General features: G+C 28.9%; 1 protein-coding gene across 1 annotated transcript; it reads left to right on the top strand.

Annotated features, from left to right (window-relative positions):
* Nucleotides 1-5,827: 5,827 nt before the first annotated feature.
* LOC113371116 (uncharacterized protein DDB_G0290685) lies at nucleotides 5,828-10,194 on the top strand. Its single transcript, XM_026611762.1, has 5 exons — nucleotides 5,828-5,833; nucleotides 6,006-6,309; nucleotides 6,386-6,710; nucleotides 8,312-8,333; nucleotides 8,404-10,194. The coding sequence occupies exons 1-5, from the start codon at nucleotides 5,828-5,830 to the stop codon at nucleotides 10,192-10,194; spliced, it is 2,448 nt and encodes an 815-aa protein (XP_026467547.1).
* The last annotated feature ends 10,992 nt before the right edge of the window (nucleotides 10,195-21,186 follow it).

Raw genomic sequence — 21,186 nt, 5'->3', positions numbered from 1 at the left:
CCGTAGTTTTAAAATGATTTAAATCGGTTTGAAAGTTCTATAACTCCCATAACGTAATCCACGCGCGTCTAAAATTTATTTTTCTTAGATGATTTATACCAAATATACCAAAATCGCACATTGGCAGTTAATAGAGTTTTTACATTTGGAAGAAAATGTGATTCGTTAATGTATGATTTCCAGACGATTGAAGCAATGTGAATCGTTTGACACCAAATTAGAAAAAACATGCGTATGTGATTTCAAAAATTTAAATGCCTTTAGATCAAACTTAAAGGAAACTCGCGTTAATTAACTTCCCATAGGGTAAGTTATTGTAATGGGCCGAAAATCGAAATTGTAAATTTTTACATTTCTCGACGTTTTGAAGGTTTCTGAACATTTTGGCATACCTCAGAAAAAATGGATGTGTGTGTGTTTGTGTGTATGTTTGTATGTATGGATACAATTTCTCAGTCACGTTTTCGGATCAACCGATTTGATTTTGGCAAAGGCAGGTCCAGCAGTTACGGAGATGAAGAGCAAAGAGTGCAGAAAATAGAAATCGAGTTTTTGAGAGAACGGAGCATCCGATTTGAATGACCTAAAAACATTCAATTAGTAATGATCGGGAAAGTGTTTATTAGTTTTTGGCAAGGGCAGGCCTAGCCATTTCGAAGATACGGGGCTAAATTTGCAAAAAATGGCAGTTTTTGAGCGCCCGATTTAAATATTCAAAGAATGTTCTGCTTGTCTTAACAAAATAATTGATTTCGGGAAAAAAAATTGTTCCAACTTTTTTTTTCATTTTTTTTTGTCAAAAAAAAATTGTATATGAAAAATAATTTAGATTTTATTTTTAATTCTGACTATAGTTCTAATATACTTTAAACAAATAATTTCAACTTTGCAATTAGGTTTATATAATTCTTATAAATATAAGACAATGCTACAATATTAATAATCATCTATTTGAAAACATTCAGTATTCCTCGAACATTTCATCACGGTACGGGAAGTTCCAGCAATTTGCCTTAACGCGCTATGCCATACACCCCACTAGTTAGTTTTGGATTAGTCGAAATGTTTCTTTAGAATCAGCAGGAAGGTGCATAATTTTTACTACGTTACAAAAATACTGAACCGAGTTTACCGAAAACCAGAATAAAAAGAATTAAAAAAGCTGGATCGGTGGTTTTAATTTTCAAATAATTAAACATCAACCAACAATACAGTTATTAGCAAATATACATAAGTTACTATAAATTAATTACCCAATCAGTCCAAGGCTTTTGTGTCGTTTGAAATCTCAATCAATACACATGCACCAACCTGCCTATTACTATCACCTATACTACGCCTAGACAGTCAGTTATGTTATCTATTGTTAGCGCGTATCCATATAGTTTCTGATAGACTAACAAGAGTCATTGAATGTCCTAAGGGCTTGTTACTAAATTACCCCAATCCACCACCAGCTACAGATATCTAGTACCATCTACAGATATATACAGTCAGATGTGTCTCCCTGAGCTAACTATGCACATAAGTAAACCCTTTTGGTTTGGTTTGCTTTGCTCTAAATACATTGTAGGCGACTAGTAGATGTTGATTTAGCTACGATTGTTATTCGGAAATTATATGATAACTAGGCTTAAGTGGTCATTTGAATTAAGGAAAATTACAAAAATATTCCTGAATAGGTAAATAATCGAGTTTGTCAATATGTTGAAGAACTAGGCGTAAATGTCATATGCACTAACTTCCTGATATGTGTTTCTTACCCTTGTGGTTGATCAACCGATATTGGGATTTAGCTATTTAGATACAAAATTTAACTGTTTATTCCAGGAATAGGTTTTTGCTTTTTTAAACACTAGGTTGCATTACGATTTCTAATTAATATTTCACCAACACATTTATAATACCTGTAATTATATTAATTATAGTGCACAAGTGGTAAATGCTCACTTCCAAAATTCCAGATTTCATTGCATTTTCAAATTACTTTACATTGCATTATATTTTTTACAAAAATAACACTGTGTATAAACTTGTTCTGGTATTTCGTAAAAAATATGCATATGCACAGTTAAAATATCTATTCATTTAATTGCTAAACTATATAAAAAATATATCTTGTAAAATTGATTTTTTAACCTATTTTACTAATTACTTTTTATCGTTACATCTTTGTCATGGCAAAGGATCATTTGATACTTTTTACCGCACCCACATGTAAGCATTTGTAGAGGTTATTTAAAAAATTTATTGAATCTGTCTATCTAATCTTGTTTATATTGGGGTTTTGTAAACTAAACAACAGTGCTCACAGCCAAAAAAAAACTAACAACGAAAAAATGCTTTTGTTATTGACTTCCAAACATTGTCATTTATCTCACAAGAATACCATTGTAGCAAACAAGGTGATGGTACGTTATACAACTTTTTATCTCTACTTTCAAATATTGTTGTTAAAAAAATCCTCACGGTGGTAGATCTTATTTACCGCGGAACTTTATACCCCCTCCTTACTCTATAACTGTGTACCTTGAATAAAAATTTGTTTTTGTATCATATATAACAACAACAGCAGTTCATAAAAATATAATAGAGCAGAGTAACTATTTCTATCCCATTTCTATCCCAACAAATTATTTTTGCCAAGTTTTGCATTTGAATATGAATATGCCAAATTGCTATTATTGTGTGTGACACTGAGTGACATGACAATTTAAAAAAATAGTTTTAATTCAGTTGAACGCGAATATTTTATAGAGAAAAAAATAGTCAGTCAGATTGAGAATTAACATTTGAGTTGGAAAAATAAAAACGAAATGGCATAATAAATTTGTTGAATCGAACAATAATTGAAGGTGTGCTCCTATGAGATACATGCAAGTAGTATCCAGTTTTTATAAAACTATTCCATATGTATTTATTAGTGTTTTTAATTTTTTTTAATATTGTATCTAAACCCATTAGAGACTGCCAAATTAAGAAATATCACTTTTTTATTTCATTATTAAGTATTCTACAAAGCAATCAAATTATTGTATGAGAAAGTAGGATTTACTTGTGTAATACTGTAACATATAAATTCTTTATCACATAATTAGATAGCCGAGTCCGTGTGCTATAAACAAGGACCTTTTATGGCGGGTTTCTTCTCTTCGTTCTGAAGGACGTTCACGTTCGCATTTTGACAGGACACAAACAATAATACGCGTCAACCAGAATACTAATGTGACTGGGTTTTCAAGAAAAACAACGGATAAATAGATTTTAATAATGATACAATATAAATACAATTTAACGAATGAATTAGATATCTACCTTGACTACCTTAAATAATAAATTAATAAATATTTTTAGTCCTTATTTGTCCTCTATAACTATGATCCGCATAATTATTTCCAACTGTAATCATACCTATTTTCACTTCGTTACAGCAACGGCTCTGGAAAACATTTATCACTTTAAATTACATTTAGATATATATTCTGCTAATTATATAGAAGTGAAAACATTTTACTACTGCTTGATATCAAGTTGTTTAAGACGCAAATTGCACCTGCATTATTAACTTCCCGTAGGGCAAGTTATAGTAATCGCAAAAAAATCAAAAATGAAAATTTTTATATATCTTTACGTTTCAGAGGTTTCTGAACATTTTGGCATACCTTAGAAAAAATGGATGTATGTGTGTGTGTGTGTATGTATGTATGTGTGTGTGTGTATGTATGTATGTATGTATGTATGTATGTATGTATGTGTGTGTATGTATGTGCGGATACAAATTTTCGTCGACGATTTCGGGAACACGGATCAACCGATTTTAATAATTCAAAAAACATTCGATTCGTATTGATAAGGAGAAGTGCTGATTAGTTTTTGGCGAAGGCAGGTCTAGCCGTTCCGAAGATACGGGGCAAAAAGTGCCGAAAACGGTAACTTAGTTTTTAAAAGAACGGAGCGTCCGATTTGAATAATTCAAAAAACATTTCACTTATATTGACAAGATGAAGAACCGATAAAATTTTCATGCAGGTAGGTCTAGCGGTTTCGGAGATATGGAGGAAAAAGTAAAAAAATGAGCCATTTGGCGGTCAAAAATGATCATCAGACATATTAATGCACATCAAATTATCAGATATTTTATAGAGATTTTAACAATAAGTATACATTTTGTTAACATTCCTATGGGTTCCGTACCAATGCTTATGCTTTAGACAGCGACGCGGCGCTTACGCGCTTTATATTTTGTCCCTATGCAGTTAAAGCAGTACGATTGCTTTGAAAAGAAAGTTTAGATCTTCCACAATATGTCAAAATAAAAAAAAAAATTCTTTTCAAAAAAAAAATTTTTAAAAAAAAAATTTTTTTTTAAATTTTTTTTTTCAAAAAAAAGTAATTTTTTGTCCAATTTATAGTTTCTCAAAAATCTTATTTTTTCAAAGTAAGTTTTTTTCAAAAATGTTAATCGTTTTTAAAAAAATAATAATTTTTGGTACGGGAAGTTCCAGCAATTTGCCTTAAGGCACGATGCCTTAATTGCCTTAAGACAGAATTCCACTTACAGCTAGTTTTCTATTTATATAGAAGTAAAAACATTTTACTACTGCTTGATATCAAGTTGTTCGAGACGCAAAATGCACCTGGATACCTGTGGTTGTCTAAGGTTCAGTTCTTTGGCCCAAAATTTGAAATTCTTGTTTTTTTATGGCATATTAAGGTAATATAAAAAAATAGTGTGACTGTTCACTAGCAAATACGATAAATGAACGTGCAATTTTCAATTTCTTCAATTTGTAGTAAATTTAATTTGTAAGAACAGCCATAAGTGATTGATACTAGCTTATTTTATATACAGTGATTTGATTTTCTATATACAATAAGAAAAACAACCGTATGTTATAGATAACAGATTTTTTTTTTCCTTTTTATGTATTTGCACCTAATTAATTGTGAAATAATTAATAAACATCAGCAAATTCATCGGTGGTACCTAAAATATAGATAAAAGATGCTGTGAAATATTTTTTTTATCATATAATCATATAAATATTATTTTTTTTTTTAATCTAAATTCATCAAAAGTAAATGAACATCACATCTTCAGAAAAATTTACAAGCTGGTTGAGTCAGTTTCGGATAAAAATGTTAATTTCACTTGTTATTTAGTTTATAGAAAAATAAAGATTGAAAATTGAATCTCAATAATAACTTAGTTAAGTACAAGTGCTTTTTAAAGAATAAATAAAATAAAATATATCAAAATACTTATAGCAAATCTTCTTTATATTACTAATATTTAAAGTATGCTTATTGAATAAAGTTTATTTATGTGTTGTTTATAACATGTTTTTTAGCAAATAATAATATATTTAAAGCTATATTAGTGAATTTTGGTAAAATTAAATGGAAACATGAACGTACTGAATACGAGGACTAATGATGTTAAAGCATTCAATATCAATAGTATTCATCTATGAATAATTCATAGGTCAAAGTGAAATGATATTATATATATATATATATATATATATATATATATATATATATATATAATAGGCAAATAAACTAATTTGGAGATGAAATAAAACTTATTAAAAAACGTGAAAGAATGCTAATACGATTTGCTCATAGTGATAAAAATGTATGAAAACATATTTACCTTTACTAAAATATCACGAATTTTTTAGTTAAATTTTCGTTCTACTTGATCAAGTAAGTGAAATTATTTTGTGCTGATTCCACAATAAATACAACGCAATAAATTATAAATTTAAATAAATTTACAATGATCTTGAAACATATTTTATTGTTATGTATTTGCCTTGAGCACATGTTGGTGAGTAATTATTTAAAAAATCATAATATGCAATATAATTTTTTAATAAAAATATTTATGCTTTGATTAAACTAAAGTTTATTGCCTCTAAGAAAGAGTTCAAATACATTTGATTAAATATAATATAATTAATATAATATGATTAAATATAATTTTGTTTCTACATTCGTAGATAAGCAATGTTAATGCTGGTGTTATTAACATACAAAACTTTTCTCCAAATTATGGACAATCTCAATATCCTGATTCACAACCAAGTTTTATAAGTGATATAATACAAATGAAAAAATCGGCATTAAAACTTGGTACTGGAAATACCTTAACAAGTTTAGGTGGTATATTTGGAGCAGGTACAGGTTTCTCAAATTTAGGAATCCTAGGATTTGATAACATTTTCAACTTTGGCGGTTTTATTTCAAATCCTATCTCACATTTTCCAGTTCTGAGCGAGATTGTTAAAGTAGTACCAGTAACAGGTAAAATTTTTCTCAATACAATAAAGCCAATCTCAATAATAATAAAACTATAATCTCAATTTTTTTTGAATTATAGGAATATTGCCCATTGGCAATAATCCAACTTTCATAGCGAACAATAACAACCAAATCGAAAATCAGAATGCTGGAAGCCTTTTAGAATTTTTGGGATCTTCACCAGTTAATGATGATGTTAACAAAACTGATTTATTAGAAAATATTGGCGAGAGCTCAACTTTAGACAAATTAGATACTGTAGATGTGTTCGATGAAGATTCAAAAATACAATTAAATGATAATGAAGAATTGGATTTTACATCAAACATTGTCGTAAATACAGAAGATTTTATGCAAGATGCTAATCAAATACCTAAATTAGAAGATAATACTGATGTGAATTGGTAGAAGATATAGTTTCAAATGAACAAATCGAAGAATTGAATATTGATAGTAGTATTGACGTAGACGTATAGATATTGAAACGTGATCCAATAAAGAGATCTTGAAATATAAAAATTTTACTTCTTACTTTACTTACTTCAATTCTTACTTGAATCTATGGATTAGAAATTATAGTAAATCATAGTAGCTAAAGATATGATATATTGCCTAATATCAATAGTATCTTAGGAAAAACATTTATAAATTCATTTTTCAATATAAAATATACAAAACCTGTAACATCTTATAATTTATAAATATTTTAAATTTTAATAAATATAATTTATAGCTTCATTGTCTTTTATAGTTTTTAAAAAAAAAATTAATTTCTGTTTTTATTTATAAACTTAAAAAAATGTCGTTTATGCTAATTTTATATTTACTTAGATTGCTAAATATTTGATATAATGTAGAAAAAGTTGAGTTGAGTACAAAGGAGAATGTAAAGGTAAATCTTGCCATTTTCTACTCCCGTAGAACAGAAATAAAAGAAATATATTATAATTTTTTATATCAAAGTAATAATAGTTGGCAACCAAGAGGTATAGTTTTTGAATAATATTGAAAGAAAATCTTCCATAGTTAAGTTAATTTGTACTGGATGTTTGTGATTTACTTTTTGGAAATACAATATTACTATTATTATATAAATACATTTCATTATTTGTGGTAATTTTTATATAGATTGTTCTACTAAAAAGGAATCTAGCAGTTTAATAGTAAAAAGCGATTAACATAATAGTTCTAATGCTTGTAAAAGTTAATTTATTTGGAATCAATGCAAATATATATTTTCAAGTATAAATTGATATTACTACTGCTTGATATCAGTTAGTATGCGTAACGGACTGCCATTATTGCAGATTTCAACAAATTACTTTTTAAATTGTCAATGCAACTATTATGAATATTTTGTAATTATTCTTAACAAAAAATGTCGAACCACATTCACATACATTTATACAAATTTTGTCTAAATTATGTCAAAAAATATTAATACCAATTTAATTCCCAATTTTTTTGCAATGCCATTAATTTATAATACAAGCAACAAAAATAACTAAATAATTTTAGAATAAATATTTGAACATTTGATATATTTTTCTTGTGTCGATATCAAACAATACGTAATGCGTTAATATTTAAACAATTAACAGAGTCAACGACTCGATAAGTTGTTTGTCGGCGATGAAGAAAAAATCAATAAACAATTCAATCAATCATGTAGGTGTTTTCATATAAACTTACTAGAAAAGTTAATGCAAAAAGAGTTTATTGATTATTCAGGTGGTTTCACAATTATTTTATAATATTGTGATTTAGTTATTTTTGTAACAACAACAACAAATCGTTTCGCATTGTTTATTTTTCTATAAGGTATATATAGTCATTTTCTTTTGACCAAAGCATCAGAAAATAATTTGTTGAGCTATTGCAATTGTATAGGCTTTCTGATCAGATCAGTACATCTACTATTTTATAGCAATAACTTCAGTTTTTTTTTAATCTCAATTGAAACTGAGATGCATTTTAAAACTATACTAGTTCTTGCTATTATTAGCTGTTGCCAAGCAAATCCTTTGGTAAGTATTTTTAAATATAACACTTTTATCCTACGTAGAATAATTCATTGATTACTATTATATATCACAGTTGGGTGGTTTGGGTGGATCTACTAAGCAGGATGGGCTTGTAAATACTGATTTGGATGTAATTTCGAATACTGGATCAACTGTGCAAGATGGACTTGTCAATACTGATTTAGATGTTATCTCCAACAGTGGTTCAACTAACCAGGACGGTTTGCTAAACACTGATGCTGATATTATTTCCAACAGTGGCTCAACCTCCCAAAGCGGCCTTATTAATACTGATGCCGATATCATTTCTGATGGTGGATCTACTAACCAAAATGGTTTGGTTAATACAGACGCCGATATTATTTCAAATGGAGGATCAACCAACCAAAACGGTCTCATTAACACTGATGCTGATATCATTTCCGATGGTGGCTCCACTAACCAAAATGGTTTGGTTAATACAGACGCTGATATTATTTCAAATGGAGGATCAACCAACCAAAACGGTCTCATTAACACTGATGCTGATATAATTTCCGATGGTGGTTCTACTAACCAAGACGGTTTAGTAAACACAGATGCTGACATTATTTCAAATGGTGGATCAACCAACCAAAACGGTCTCATTAACACTGATGCTGATATAATTTCCGATGGTGGTTCTACTAACCAAGACGGTTTAGTAAACACAGATGCTGATATTATTTCAAATGGTGGATCAACCAACCAAAACGGTCTCATTAACACTGATGCCGATATCATTTCTGGTGGAGGTAATGATGATAATGGAAGTTCAGGGCATGATAATGATTCTAACTGGTCTCACCAAGATTGGTCAAATGAACAAGATCAATGTAACGATAAATCCTCTGGCAGCAATAAGCATGATAATGATTCTAACTGGTCACACCATGATTGGTCAGGTAATGATAAATCCTCTGGCAGCGATGAACATGATAATGATTCTAACTGGTCACACCATGATTGGTCAGGCGAAGAACAATGCAATGATGAATCTTCTGGAAGTAATGAGCATTGGCATGGGGAATCTTCAGACAGCGCTGAGCAATGCAACGATGGATCATCTGGCAGCTCTGGTCAAAGCCAAAGTGGTTTAGTAAATACAGATTTGGATGTTTTATCTACTGTTACGGGCTCGGAAAGTCAAGATGGGTTAGTGAATACTGATTTAGATATTCTATCTAAGGTTACTGGAGGATCCAGTAGTTCTCAAAGTAGCCAGTCTTCTCAAAGCAGTGGACAAAGTCAGGAAGGTTTAGTGAATACCGATTTGGACGTTCTTTCTACTGTGACTGGCTCAGAAAGTCAAAGTGGACTTGTGAATACTGACTTAGATGTTCTATCCAAGGTTACAGGAGGTTCCAGTAGCTCTCAAAGTAGCCAATCTTCTCAAAGTAGCCAGTCTTCTCAAAGTAGCCAGTCTTCTCAAAGCAGTGGACAAAGTCAGGAAGGTTTAGTGAATACCGATTTAGACGTTCTTTCTACTGTTACTGGCTCAGAAAGTCAAAGTGGACTTGTAAATACTGACTTAGATGTCCTATCCAAGGTCACTGGAGGATCTAGTAGCTCTCAAAGCAGCAAGTCTTCTCAAAGTAGCCAGTCTTCTCAAAGTAGTGGACAAAGTCAGGAAGGTTTAGTGAATACCGATTTGGATATTCTTTCTACTGTGACTGGCTCAGAAAGTCAAAGTGGACTTGTGAATACTGACTTAGATGTTTTATCGTCAGTGACTGGATCAAGTAGCTCTCATAGCAAACATTCTTCATCTTCATCATCAAGTTCTTCTCAAGATGGACTAGTTAACACCGACTTAAGTGTTTTAACCAAAGGACTTGGGCTGTAGTGATTAAGTCAATACGTTATAAGCTCAACGATTTATTTAGTTTAACAATATAAAAATGATATCCATGAATTAATAAATGTGATGTTATAAGTAGCTTGAGTTTTTTTGTCATAAATCTATATACGCCAAAACAAACCAATTGTGGGAGTTAGCAGGTTATTAATTGATTAATTTTTAGATAAAATTTTCATTGTATTTCAACAACATGTATTATACATCAAATATTCCTTATTTAGTTCATTCTTGCACGTACGGCTTATGAATATTAAGTTTTATGGTATAAATAACTTTGAGATTTTCTTTTCAACTTTGAAGAATGCAATGTTCTTAAGGTTTTTGAAAAATTTTAAAAATAAATTTCTTTCTAAATATTTTATCTTTCATTATTGTTATATTTTACTCTATTATTTCTTTTTATCTGATTTCAATGTTTTGGTACATATATAATATATATTATTCCTTAAAAATATTTTGGTCTGCTATAAGGTCGTATATATATATATATATATATATATATATATAAGTATCGGTATATAGGAAACCAAAGGTAATTAAGGGATTAAATCACTTGTAAGTTTTCCGGAGATAATTGCGGAAAAGCCAAAGAGGAAAACTGAATCTTGTGCCAAGATTCTATTTATATGGATGTACTTGTATCGTAGTGTGTGTGAGATTTATAAATAAGGCAGTATACAACCAGATATGTACTTTTAGCAAAACATAAAAATTATAATAAATATAATTAAAATAACAGTTCATCAAGACATAACAACCTAATACCATAAAAATCGTAGTATGTCGCAAAGTTTATATCTTAATTTTTATTAAAATAGTCCTTAATGATTTTGGAATATATGTGTATTTACTGTTTATAATATTTATCTAAAAAACTACCTCAATTCAGAATAATATTTCAATTTATAATTCAGGGAATTGCTCTTGGCACACACCTACATTCATTAATGATGAAAAATTTCTAAATTAAACAACGTATGGCAAAATATACAATAAAAATTACATAACATATGTTAAATATAATTTATTTAACAATTCGATAAATTTTAATCATATTGGATACATGAATTGTTATATTTTGTTTGCGATATTCAAATAGATAAAATTATATATTTGAGACACATCTATAATTCTTAAAACTCCATATTTCACTTATAAAAAACGACCAATTATATGCAAACAAATTAATGACATTATTTACTGCAATACTGAAATTAACTAATAAATGTTAAAAAATAGGTTATTAAATAGATGCCCAGTTGAAAATTAGCTATTACATATTAATAAAATTATATGCTATGCTCTATATAATAAATAAAATATAATTATTTTTATGGCAAGTTTTTTGTGTCCATTAATGTTTTGTTCAAGAGCTATTGTTAAATTTTTCCTGGTAATTATAATAAAACTTTTTAATAGAAAAAGTTTATTATCTAAACTAGCATCTTAAAATACCATAGGCCTGCAAAATGTGGTTGAATTATAAAAAAATCATTATTTCTTAAAAAAACGTATTTATAATTTCAATCAGACTTGGTTTTATTTTCAAATTATTGGGTTGTATTGGAAATTTTGCCATGCTAATTTTAATATATACTAAATCTCAATTCGTATTGCTTAAATTGAATACTTCCATATATCGTAATTCTTATAAAAGTTGCCTTAAGAAAAAATAAATAAAATTTAGTTTAACTCTTTAATATTTTCTTATGTGTGCAATAAGCATTTTTGAGAGGACATCTACCCGTTACTTCAAGTATAATTTTTACTTTGTATTTTTTTTTCAACTTTTGGGTAAAATGCGGCCCTGTTTTCTGTGTAAGTATATAGCAGTTGATATACTGCTACGTGTGCTTTGAATCAATTCAGGAAGGTTTCGCCCTGCACTCTCATAATATGAGAGGAGCATCTTACGTTCGTAATTGATCTTGTTTCTAACTTATATATTTGGTATAAGTGTTCGTTTGCAAGGCTATTCATGATGTAACATGTATATATATATATATATATATATATATATATATATATATATATAGATATATATATATATACATGTACCTGTAGTACGATGTAATCAGGAAAATCCAAATAAATCAGTAGTAATTGAACCGCGCACTACCGATTCTAATCAACTAAGTTAATGTCACAAAACCAATTTGTAAAATACAGTAACGAGTGGAAAGAATTCGGAATGAGGACAAATTTATTTTATTTTATTATTATTTTTTGTACGTTCCAAACTGGCTGATTAATACAAGCAAACTATATACTATCAAATAACAAAAAATGTAGTTATAAAAAAACTTAAAAAAACTTCTATAGAAGGTTGAAAAAAGCCGCCATTATTGAAATATAATTACATTGATTTTAGACGAAAACTAAATTTACAATGTAATTTTATTAATTGCAAAAATTCATTTCAGTTTTATATAGAAATCAATAAAATATCTTCATAATTCATCATTTGATTGGAAAATCCACTATTGTATTTCTGGTTATTATTTTAATACATTGTATTTTACAACAGATCATTATAAATTTTCAAACATGGAAAATGACTTAAACTGTATAATAAGTACAATAATTTTTTTTTATTAAATTTTTATTGGCCTCGCTTTCAGGCATGTATCCACCTACAACATGACATAATTATTATATACTACTACAATTCTACTACATTCTTCAGTTTTTCATACTATCTTCTTTTTACATAAATCCTATTTTCATACTATATACTTTTCAATTTATCTTCTGCATATAAATCATGTTCTCCTTTATAGTTTTCTTTCAACTTAAGTCACGGGATACTAAATCCGACGAATACGGTGATTGCAAAACGATATTGGTTGAATTTTTGGCGAAATCGTCACTAAAAACAAGTGCAGTGTGGGATTGTGCATTATGGAATTGCAGATACACTTCAAAATTGTGTTTTCTTACTTCCTTGAAATGTGGAAAAAATCCATCCAATGACTACTAGTCAATCTATGATCTTGTAGCACCAATTCTTTGATTTTGTAGATGTTCCTGTTCGTCTTTTAATATGGCTCGTCTTCAATGCGCTTTGGACCTTCTTGGAACAATTTATGCCAATTAAAGACACTTGCTCTTGACATTGACTTCTCACTAATGAAATCAATCTCTGCAACTTATTGTGAACGTTTCGGCTGCTGATATTTTATTTCGCACACAAAATTCAATGCTAAGAAAAAGCAGGTTTAATTTTATTCATCATATTAAATACTCTCACTGGAGAGTTCTCTAAACAAAACTATTTCTACTTTTCTTTTAATCGACCTTAATTATAGCATTTGAGTTACGTACATTTCATATTTCAATAGCTTATAGACTTGTTAATTATTCTGATTGCTATTTTAGAAGTTAAGTAAAAAATGCTCATCTTTGTTGAATACTTGCAAACATTATAAGAATAAAAAAAACAACTTCTGTTTTTTTGCAAACAAAAGGTTAATCACTACTTCAATAAACCAATTCACGAAAAATTTTAACTAGACAATAGAAGTCCTACCAACCAAAAAATAAAAACATTTGCCTGAATAGATAAATATTAACTATAAGATAGTCGGAACTCCAACCGAAGTTTCTTGTGAAAATAACATAGGTAAAATTCCATTGTTTTTTTTTATAATTTTGCATCTTAGCGACGAGTGAATCAAAATTTTGAGAGTAACATTGTATTTGCTCATTTTTATCATTAATAAAAAATTTGCAACAAAAATCTGATATATGCTATTAAGTAAGACTTAGAAAAGAGACCCCAGAACCCAGTGCAGACTTTCCTACATTTAATATTAGAAGCTAAAACTAACAGAGAATTTTTTTTAGCAATTTGGAAGAATTTGGGTCCCTGGGAGCAAGGAAATTCAAAAGCATCCTAATTAGGTTATATATATATGTATATATATATATATATATATATATATATATGTATATATATATATATATATATATATATATATAAATATTCACAGAATCCTTTTTTTTCGATAGCGCTCAATTAAGCCACATATAAAAATAGGTCGTCTTTATGATTCCAACAACCAAGTCAGGCACAAAAAAATCATTTTCTTTTCAGACGTTCTTAAATTCTCTTTGAGTTTGCTAAAGGGTGCACGATATTAAGTTTCGTAAGCCGTTGACTTAGAAAAGCTAATGTAATTATGCGGAAAAAGACGATTTTTGACCTTCTGTAAGGGAAGAAATACATTGTGTATTTATATATAGTATTTTGATGGAAAGAAACATTATCTTGAAAATATAGAACAAAATATTGTTGAAGTTACAAACGTTTGGAGAATACGATATATATATATATATATATATATATATATATACTAGATCCTAAAATAGCTCTACAATCCTGCAATTATAGTTGCTTATACAGTCTTGAAGTCAAGTATCAAATGCATCTGCATATAACGATAATGCGATAGAAAAAGGCATCAAGAAAAGTATTTCCTTAGCAATTTCTTCAGCGATCCTTAACGATTTTTACAGCCAATCTACAGTTCCGTTCCGTTCTAGATTTTTGTTCGTTTTGCGCGCACATTTTTTGTGTCAGAGCAAAAATCCCTGAGTATAAATCTCAATTAGCTTTGCGCGTTCGCCGAAGTAGTAATTACCAAAATAATGCAGAAAAAATACATTCAGGGATGAGAATTCTTAAAAAACTGTCACAGGGACAGTTTGATGCTCGAATTGAGTGTTATTAAGTAAATTACCACAGTGATCATTACGAAAAATTTAGGTTGATGCAATTAAAATCGGAAACACTTCAATCATTTTAAATCTCATTTTGAATGTTTCCATTGCATTATTACTCAAGACGCATTATATTAAATATTACGAACTTCTCAAGTGAAAAGTTTATTTTAGTCAGAAAATCTGATAAACTTCATCCGTAAAATTAAGTGTTATTACGAAAAATTACTCATTATGAATCAATTGACATAAAATTCCACAAAGTATGTGTGTGTATGTGAGCCAAAAGTTGATATTTTATCCATGTTTTTCAATTTAAATTCAATTTGATATATCGTTAATTTAAAAATATATTTTTAATATTGTTCGGATGGCTTTTCGTTTTATCATATTGGCCATGAAGGTGACAAACTTTAGGGCATCAAGTTTTACACGGAATGGTTGCTACCCCTGGTAGAGGGGGTAGCGGAGTGTTTTAATTGAACTAGTTGTTCACTTCTGAAAGTAAAGTCCGCTTAACAACATGTAAATAACCAATAAAAATAAATATATCTTCTTTCATTATAGCTTAGTAACAAATCAGTTATTGTAATTACAACTGCAACAAATACATAATATACAAACAAATCAGTGTTTAATACAGTCCACAGCTACAAGGGTTAAATTATACCCCAATAACCTGAATTATCAAAGGAGAGTTTTAATAAATTATATAACTACGTAACAAAAGTAACAAATATCTTTATAAAATTCCTTTTAGTCTAAACGAATACATTTAATCAATATAGCTATATATTTCATAATAATCAACATTTAAGTTTCACATCCCAATAAAATTTAAAAATAGTTATAGTCTTTGTACTAGTCAGTTTTTAAAAAGCGTTTTTTTAAAAAAAAGTATGAAACTTGTGAAGCGGTTATTAGTAAAAAATAACGGTGGTGAATGCTTTTATCACTTAAAAAAATGACAATGACAAATGTAGCCAAATATGTACAACCGGATTGACACAAACACTTGCAAATCGATAGCAGTCCTTTGTCTCACTATTATAAAAATTATTGAATTTCGAAACGGCTGAACTGATTCGATGAGAAATAGTGTTTATAAAATATTTGTAATAAAAACTGAGAAAATGAAATTTTTGAAAATTTTGAAATATTTGATATAACTGACCTCTGAGAAATTTGAATTTTTTATATTATTTGTAATGTTAATATTTTTTTCAAAGCAATCGTGCTGCGTGGCTGTTTAAGAGAAGAAATATTGAAGCGCGTAAGCATCACGTCGCAGTCTACGATAAAACGTAAATTTGTACGTAACCCGTAACCCACAAAATTATACTTATTATTAAAATCTCCATATAATATCGGATAATTTGATATACATATGTCTAATAATTTTTGACTGCCAAATACCAATTTTTTTCACTCGCCTTTCTTAAAACTTAGTCAGTTCTACCAATCCAAAAACCAAACGCTAGACCCGCCTTTCTTAAAACTTAGTCAGTTCTTCATTTTAAAATGATTTTTGAATTATTGAAATCGGACGCTCCGTTGTCTCAAAAACTAAATCATAATTTTTGGCCCTGCATCTTCGAAACGGATGGACCAGCCTTGTCCAAAAGCTAATCAGCACGTTTCATTATCAACAAGACAATAATGTTTTTTTAATCATTCAAATCGGTAGATCCGTTCTTGAACTTACTACACATTCATCTATTTCTTCACTGTATGCCAAAAATATTCAGAGACCTTTGAAACGTAAAGATATATAAAAATTTCATTTTCGATTTTTTGCAATTACTATAACTTACTTCATGAAAAGTGGGGTAAATATTTAAGACGCATAATACATATACAAGAGATTGAAAATAGTATTTTATGCAAAATTATATAAAATGTATTTTTTTATAACCACAAATTCCAATAATCATTAAATATGTGAATAAAATGGTAGTAACACAATTATTAAAAATATTTGTCCATTTTTGAAAACTAACATTTGTCTCTTTACTGCAAGTATACATTTGCAATTATATAGTGTTCCGCATACGACTGCCTTCCTTTCCAGTACCCCAGTGTTCCATTTCCACAACAATTCGCATTATAATTAGCATATTTATTCAGTATTCGCTAGTTTAATCAGCGATACGTCAGACATGTACGTTCTACTCGAAGAATATCCTTAAGAACAAACAGTTTCTGCAAAAGTTGCTTGAAGTTATCTCATAACGCCATAACCTTATAACACAATATCACCGAGAGTAATACATTTTGATTATATCTCAAGTCGACGAGCGAAATAAAGTTAGCGAACAGTTAGCGGCGGGAACAGTTTGACTGAAGTATAACTAGTTATTAGATGCAAGAATTTTAGTTTCAAGATATCCTGGGATGCGCCGGTGGAGTTATATGAATGATTTATTACATTATTAGAAACAGGTGGTAAAACATTGTAACAAATTTCTTTCGAAACTATACCTGGACAAATGAACACAAAACGACATTGATGGTGTCGTTTTCATATAACTATGAGGACGAACGAAATGTATGTACGACATAGTTGATCTTTTTTTTATATAAAAATATTTAAAAGGGTTAAAGGGGCTTCAAGATCCTCGGATGAATAGGTTTACCACCAATATCTAAAAAAAAGAGTGCGCGCAAGGTTCACACGCGATTGAAGTAAAACTTATTTGCTACTGTACAAGATCGCATTTAAGTAAAAATAAATACATCATCCAACAATTTTGAATAATGTTTATTAGTAATATGGTAACACTCGTGATGCACACATTTATTAGTATATAATGATAAATTATAAATTATATATTTATAATAGCATTAAAAATATGTGTAATATTTAAATAATAATGTAATTAAAGTCTTACTTCAAATATGACATGATCGGTTTGTCATTGTAATTAGCATTTAGAAATGAACCTTCATTAGAGAAATGAAATAATTGCTGATTAATAAATTCTATATTATTCGTTCGGATTATGATATACAACGCCTAAACAAATATTGTTTTCGCAACTTCACTCATCATGAAATTGTGTTCAAAGTACTTTATGTAATTAAAATTAACATACATTCATTAACTGATGGTATTTTTTTTACTTTTTCGCTGGCAATAGAATCTCATTCTTTGAACAGATGTAACATTTTTCTTGCCTAAAATATTTTCCATTTTAATAACTTCAAAGATTTATTGATACTGTGAATAATATAGAAATTATTTCTAATCAATAAACTTACGTTTAGTACACGGCACAAATGTTTAATTTGTTTTATTAGATTCAAGGTATAGGGTAAAATATTCTTCTGATTCAGGCAATTTTCATTAAATAAAGATTTGTACTATTATGTAACTTTAAAACATACAACGACAGATCTCTATTCACGTACATGACGACTAATCACAATCGACCCGAATGTTACAAGGGGTAAATAAAATTAAGTTATTTCGACTCTGCTGATAAATATTTCCCACATAGTAGCAAGTCATTTATTCGGGATAAATTACTATTAAAATAATTTGCTAATTATCTACTTAATTTTGCTTCTCCTGGGATGCTTATTATATGATTCAGGCCATATTATATTTATTTTGATTCCTTATTGAAAATTGTTTTATTTCAACATTCTAAAATCTTCTAACATAGCCTCATCACAGAAAAAGCAAACGTAGGAGCTAATAATGTTAGAATATTTATTAATTATTATATACACGTATATATATATATATATATATATATATATATATATACTATTAAAATAAAAAGCTCTTGATATTTTCTCTTTACTTTAATATCGGTTGAATTTATATGAGCTTCATTCCCGGATCACGTCTATAATCCAGATCCTCATTGCATTATTAATCTATAAATTATTCGCGGCGTGCGGATAAAAACTGTCAGTTCCAGTTTTTAAAATAAAATTAAAAATAATGAGTTTAGTCAAGTTCAGTTAGCTTCACTTTTGCTTTTTTGTCGCTGCTCCCTACTCCGAGATAAAATCTCGAGTATAAAGTTCTTCTATCGCATTATATCTGATCCTTTGGTTCGCTTAATGATCCTAAATGCGGTATCACGATGGATAATAAATCAGAAATAATAGTTCGATTTGCGGGATTTCTAAATGATATTTTTTCCTCTGACTCGTGGGAGGTCATAATTGTCCCCTGGGAGATGATTTTATTGTGGTCCGCAGAGAATGCTTCCTAATCGCTATTTTATTGTATTTGGTTCTTCTGACGGACTGTAACATTTTGCCTTGAGCTACATATGTTATTTACTATTAAAATTTCTTCTTATTGATCAGACTTAATAGTAGTTATATCTTTAGCAATCACAAAAGACAACGAAATATGAATTAAACAAGGTAAGGAATTGTTGGCTAGGATAAAATTTGGAGAGAAAAATTAAGGTACTGGATATAAAAAATTGACATTTATACCTGATAATGATTATCACCTGGTATTGTGTCCGGTCTAAAGTTTCGAGACAGATTACCGATGCTCCTTGATATGTCACTAATAAAACCTTTGACTATGATCATAATATAGAATTTATAGACAGAGTGATGAAACTAAAAGCTTTAACTTTAAGCGTTTAACATTTTATAAAACTGGAAGGCCATACCAATTCTATACTAACTCATTTTCAGGGATACTAGTCTCAAGAAAACTAGAAAAGAAGCTTTCCATAGACAATCTTTAAGACCAAATTTACAGAATTAGTGAATTACTCATGGGAGTGACTACAATTATATATTGAAATCTAACACAATAATTTCATTCGTGTGTTTGTGTGAGTAAATGAATTTTGCCAAAAAGCTCATAGGATATAATATTTTGATTGCTTTTGAAAATAAATAAACTAAAAGTCTTTCTTTGACAGCCAAAGAAGATCTCAATATTTTTTTATTTTTATGAAATATACGATTTTGTTATTTACCAATTATACTAAACATAACTTTAATTTTAGATTTAATTTTCTAACATTATTCACTGCTTTAAATTATAATTTATTACAGTGGTTTTGTTTCAAAAACGTTGGATTATGTTTATTTTTGGCAAAGCATAAAAAGATCGAATATAGGTTCTGTGCCCGTGAGTGATACGAGATACTTTATGGTTTGGTTTTATATCTAGACACGATTTGATTTAAAAAAGTGTAATTATTAATGAAATGTATTTAAATTATATACCAAAAAATTTAAGTATTTATATTTGATCACTATCTAACTTCACTATCATCTTTCGTAGTATTTCGTATGTATTATGTACTTCATGAAATAAAGTGTGTTAATGTATTACTCAAAAACTGAATGGGAAGTTCGCCTCCCATTTACTCAAATTGACTAATATTATTTTTTCATGCGAAGTGTGTATGAATCAAATACTTGATCATTCTGGTAATTTACAGAAGACAAGTCTCCAGTGTATTCGATAACGTCTCTTCAGATTGATTGATGAGACCATTAAATGACCCATCAGTTTCTCTTCTTTGCCTTCTTCTGTGCTTTTCGAGTTTGATTACGTGCAAGATCAGATGTTATCTAAATTATTCACAGAATATTTGCTGAATATGTATAACACTTGATATGTGAGCTTGTGGGAAATTTACAAGTGCCCTGGATTGATATACAGTGTAGTTGACTATGCATTTAGGAGAAATTATTCTTGCTTCGAAAATGTCAGAAGCCGGAATTTTGAACTTAACATAAAATACATAACTTATATGTTTCCCGTAGTCATAAATTATTCCGAGAGTTTAATAATCTTAAGCAATTGAGTTGGAAAAGATTTTACGAAGTTCAATCAGTTGATCCTTGTTGTAGGCATCTGTTAACGTCTGATTTATGAATGGGCAACATAAAATATTTAAGATTGAAATTACAAATTTTTTAATGTTTTTAATTTATATCAGTTTTTAAACAATTAAAAAGTGATATACTGAATAAAACACCAAACTAAATATTATTAGGTGAAACTCCGGAGGCCAATTTGGACATGAGACTAATTCCAACTCTTGGTATATCAGACAATATAATATAGAGTTTCTAAAATATAGTTGTATTAATTTGATTTTCAACATCCCAGCACATACAAACTTGGTTACTTTAGCAGGATACTAAAACATGAAGGCATTTTAAATGATATTTTTGATCAGGCAAATAGAATGAGTAGCGGCGCATACAAGTCACAATTTAAATATTCCTGTCAATGTAATATAAATATATTATACC

The sequence above is a fragment of the Ctenocephalides felis genome, unplaced genomic scaffold (genome assembly GCF_003426905.1).
Source record: "Ctenocephalides felis isolate EL2017-DRISC unplaced genomic scaffold, ASM342690v1 CF-g0.4_SCAFFOLD_01492, whole genome shotgun sequence".
Lineage (NCBI taxonomy): Eukaryota > Metazoa > Arthropoda > Insecta > Siphonaptera > Pulicidae > Ctenocephalides > Ctenocephalides felis.
This window is presented reverse-complemented; position numbering and strand designations above follow the sequence as displayed.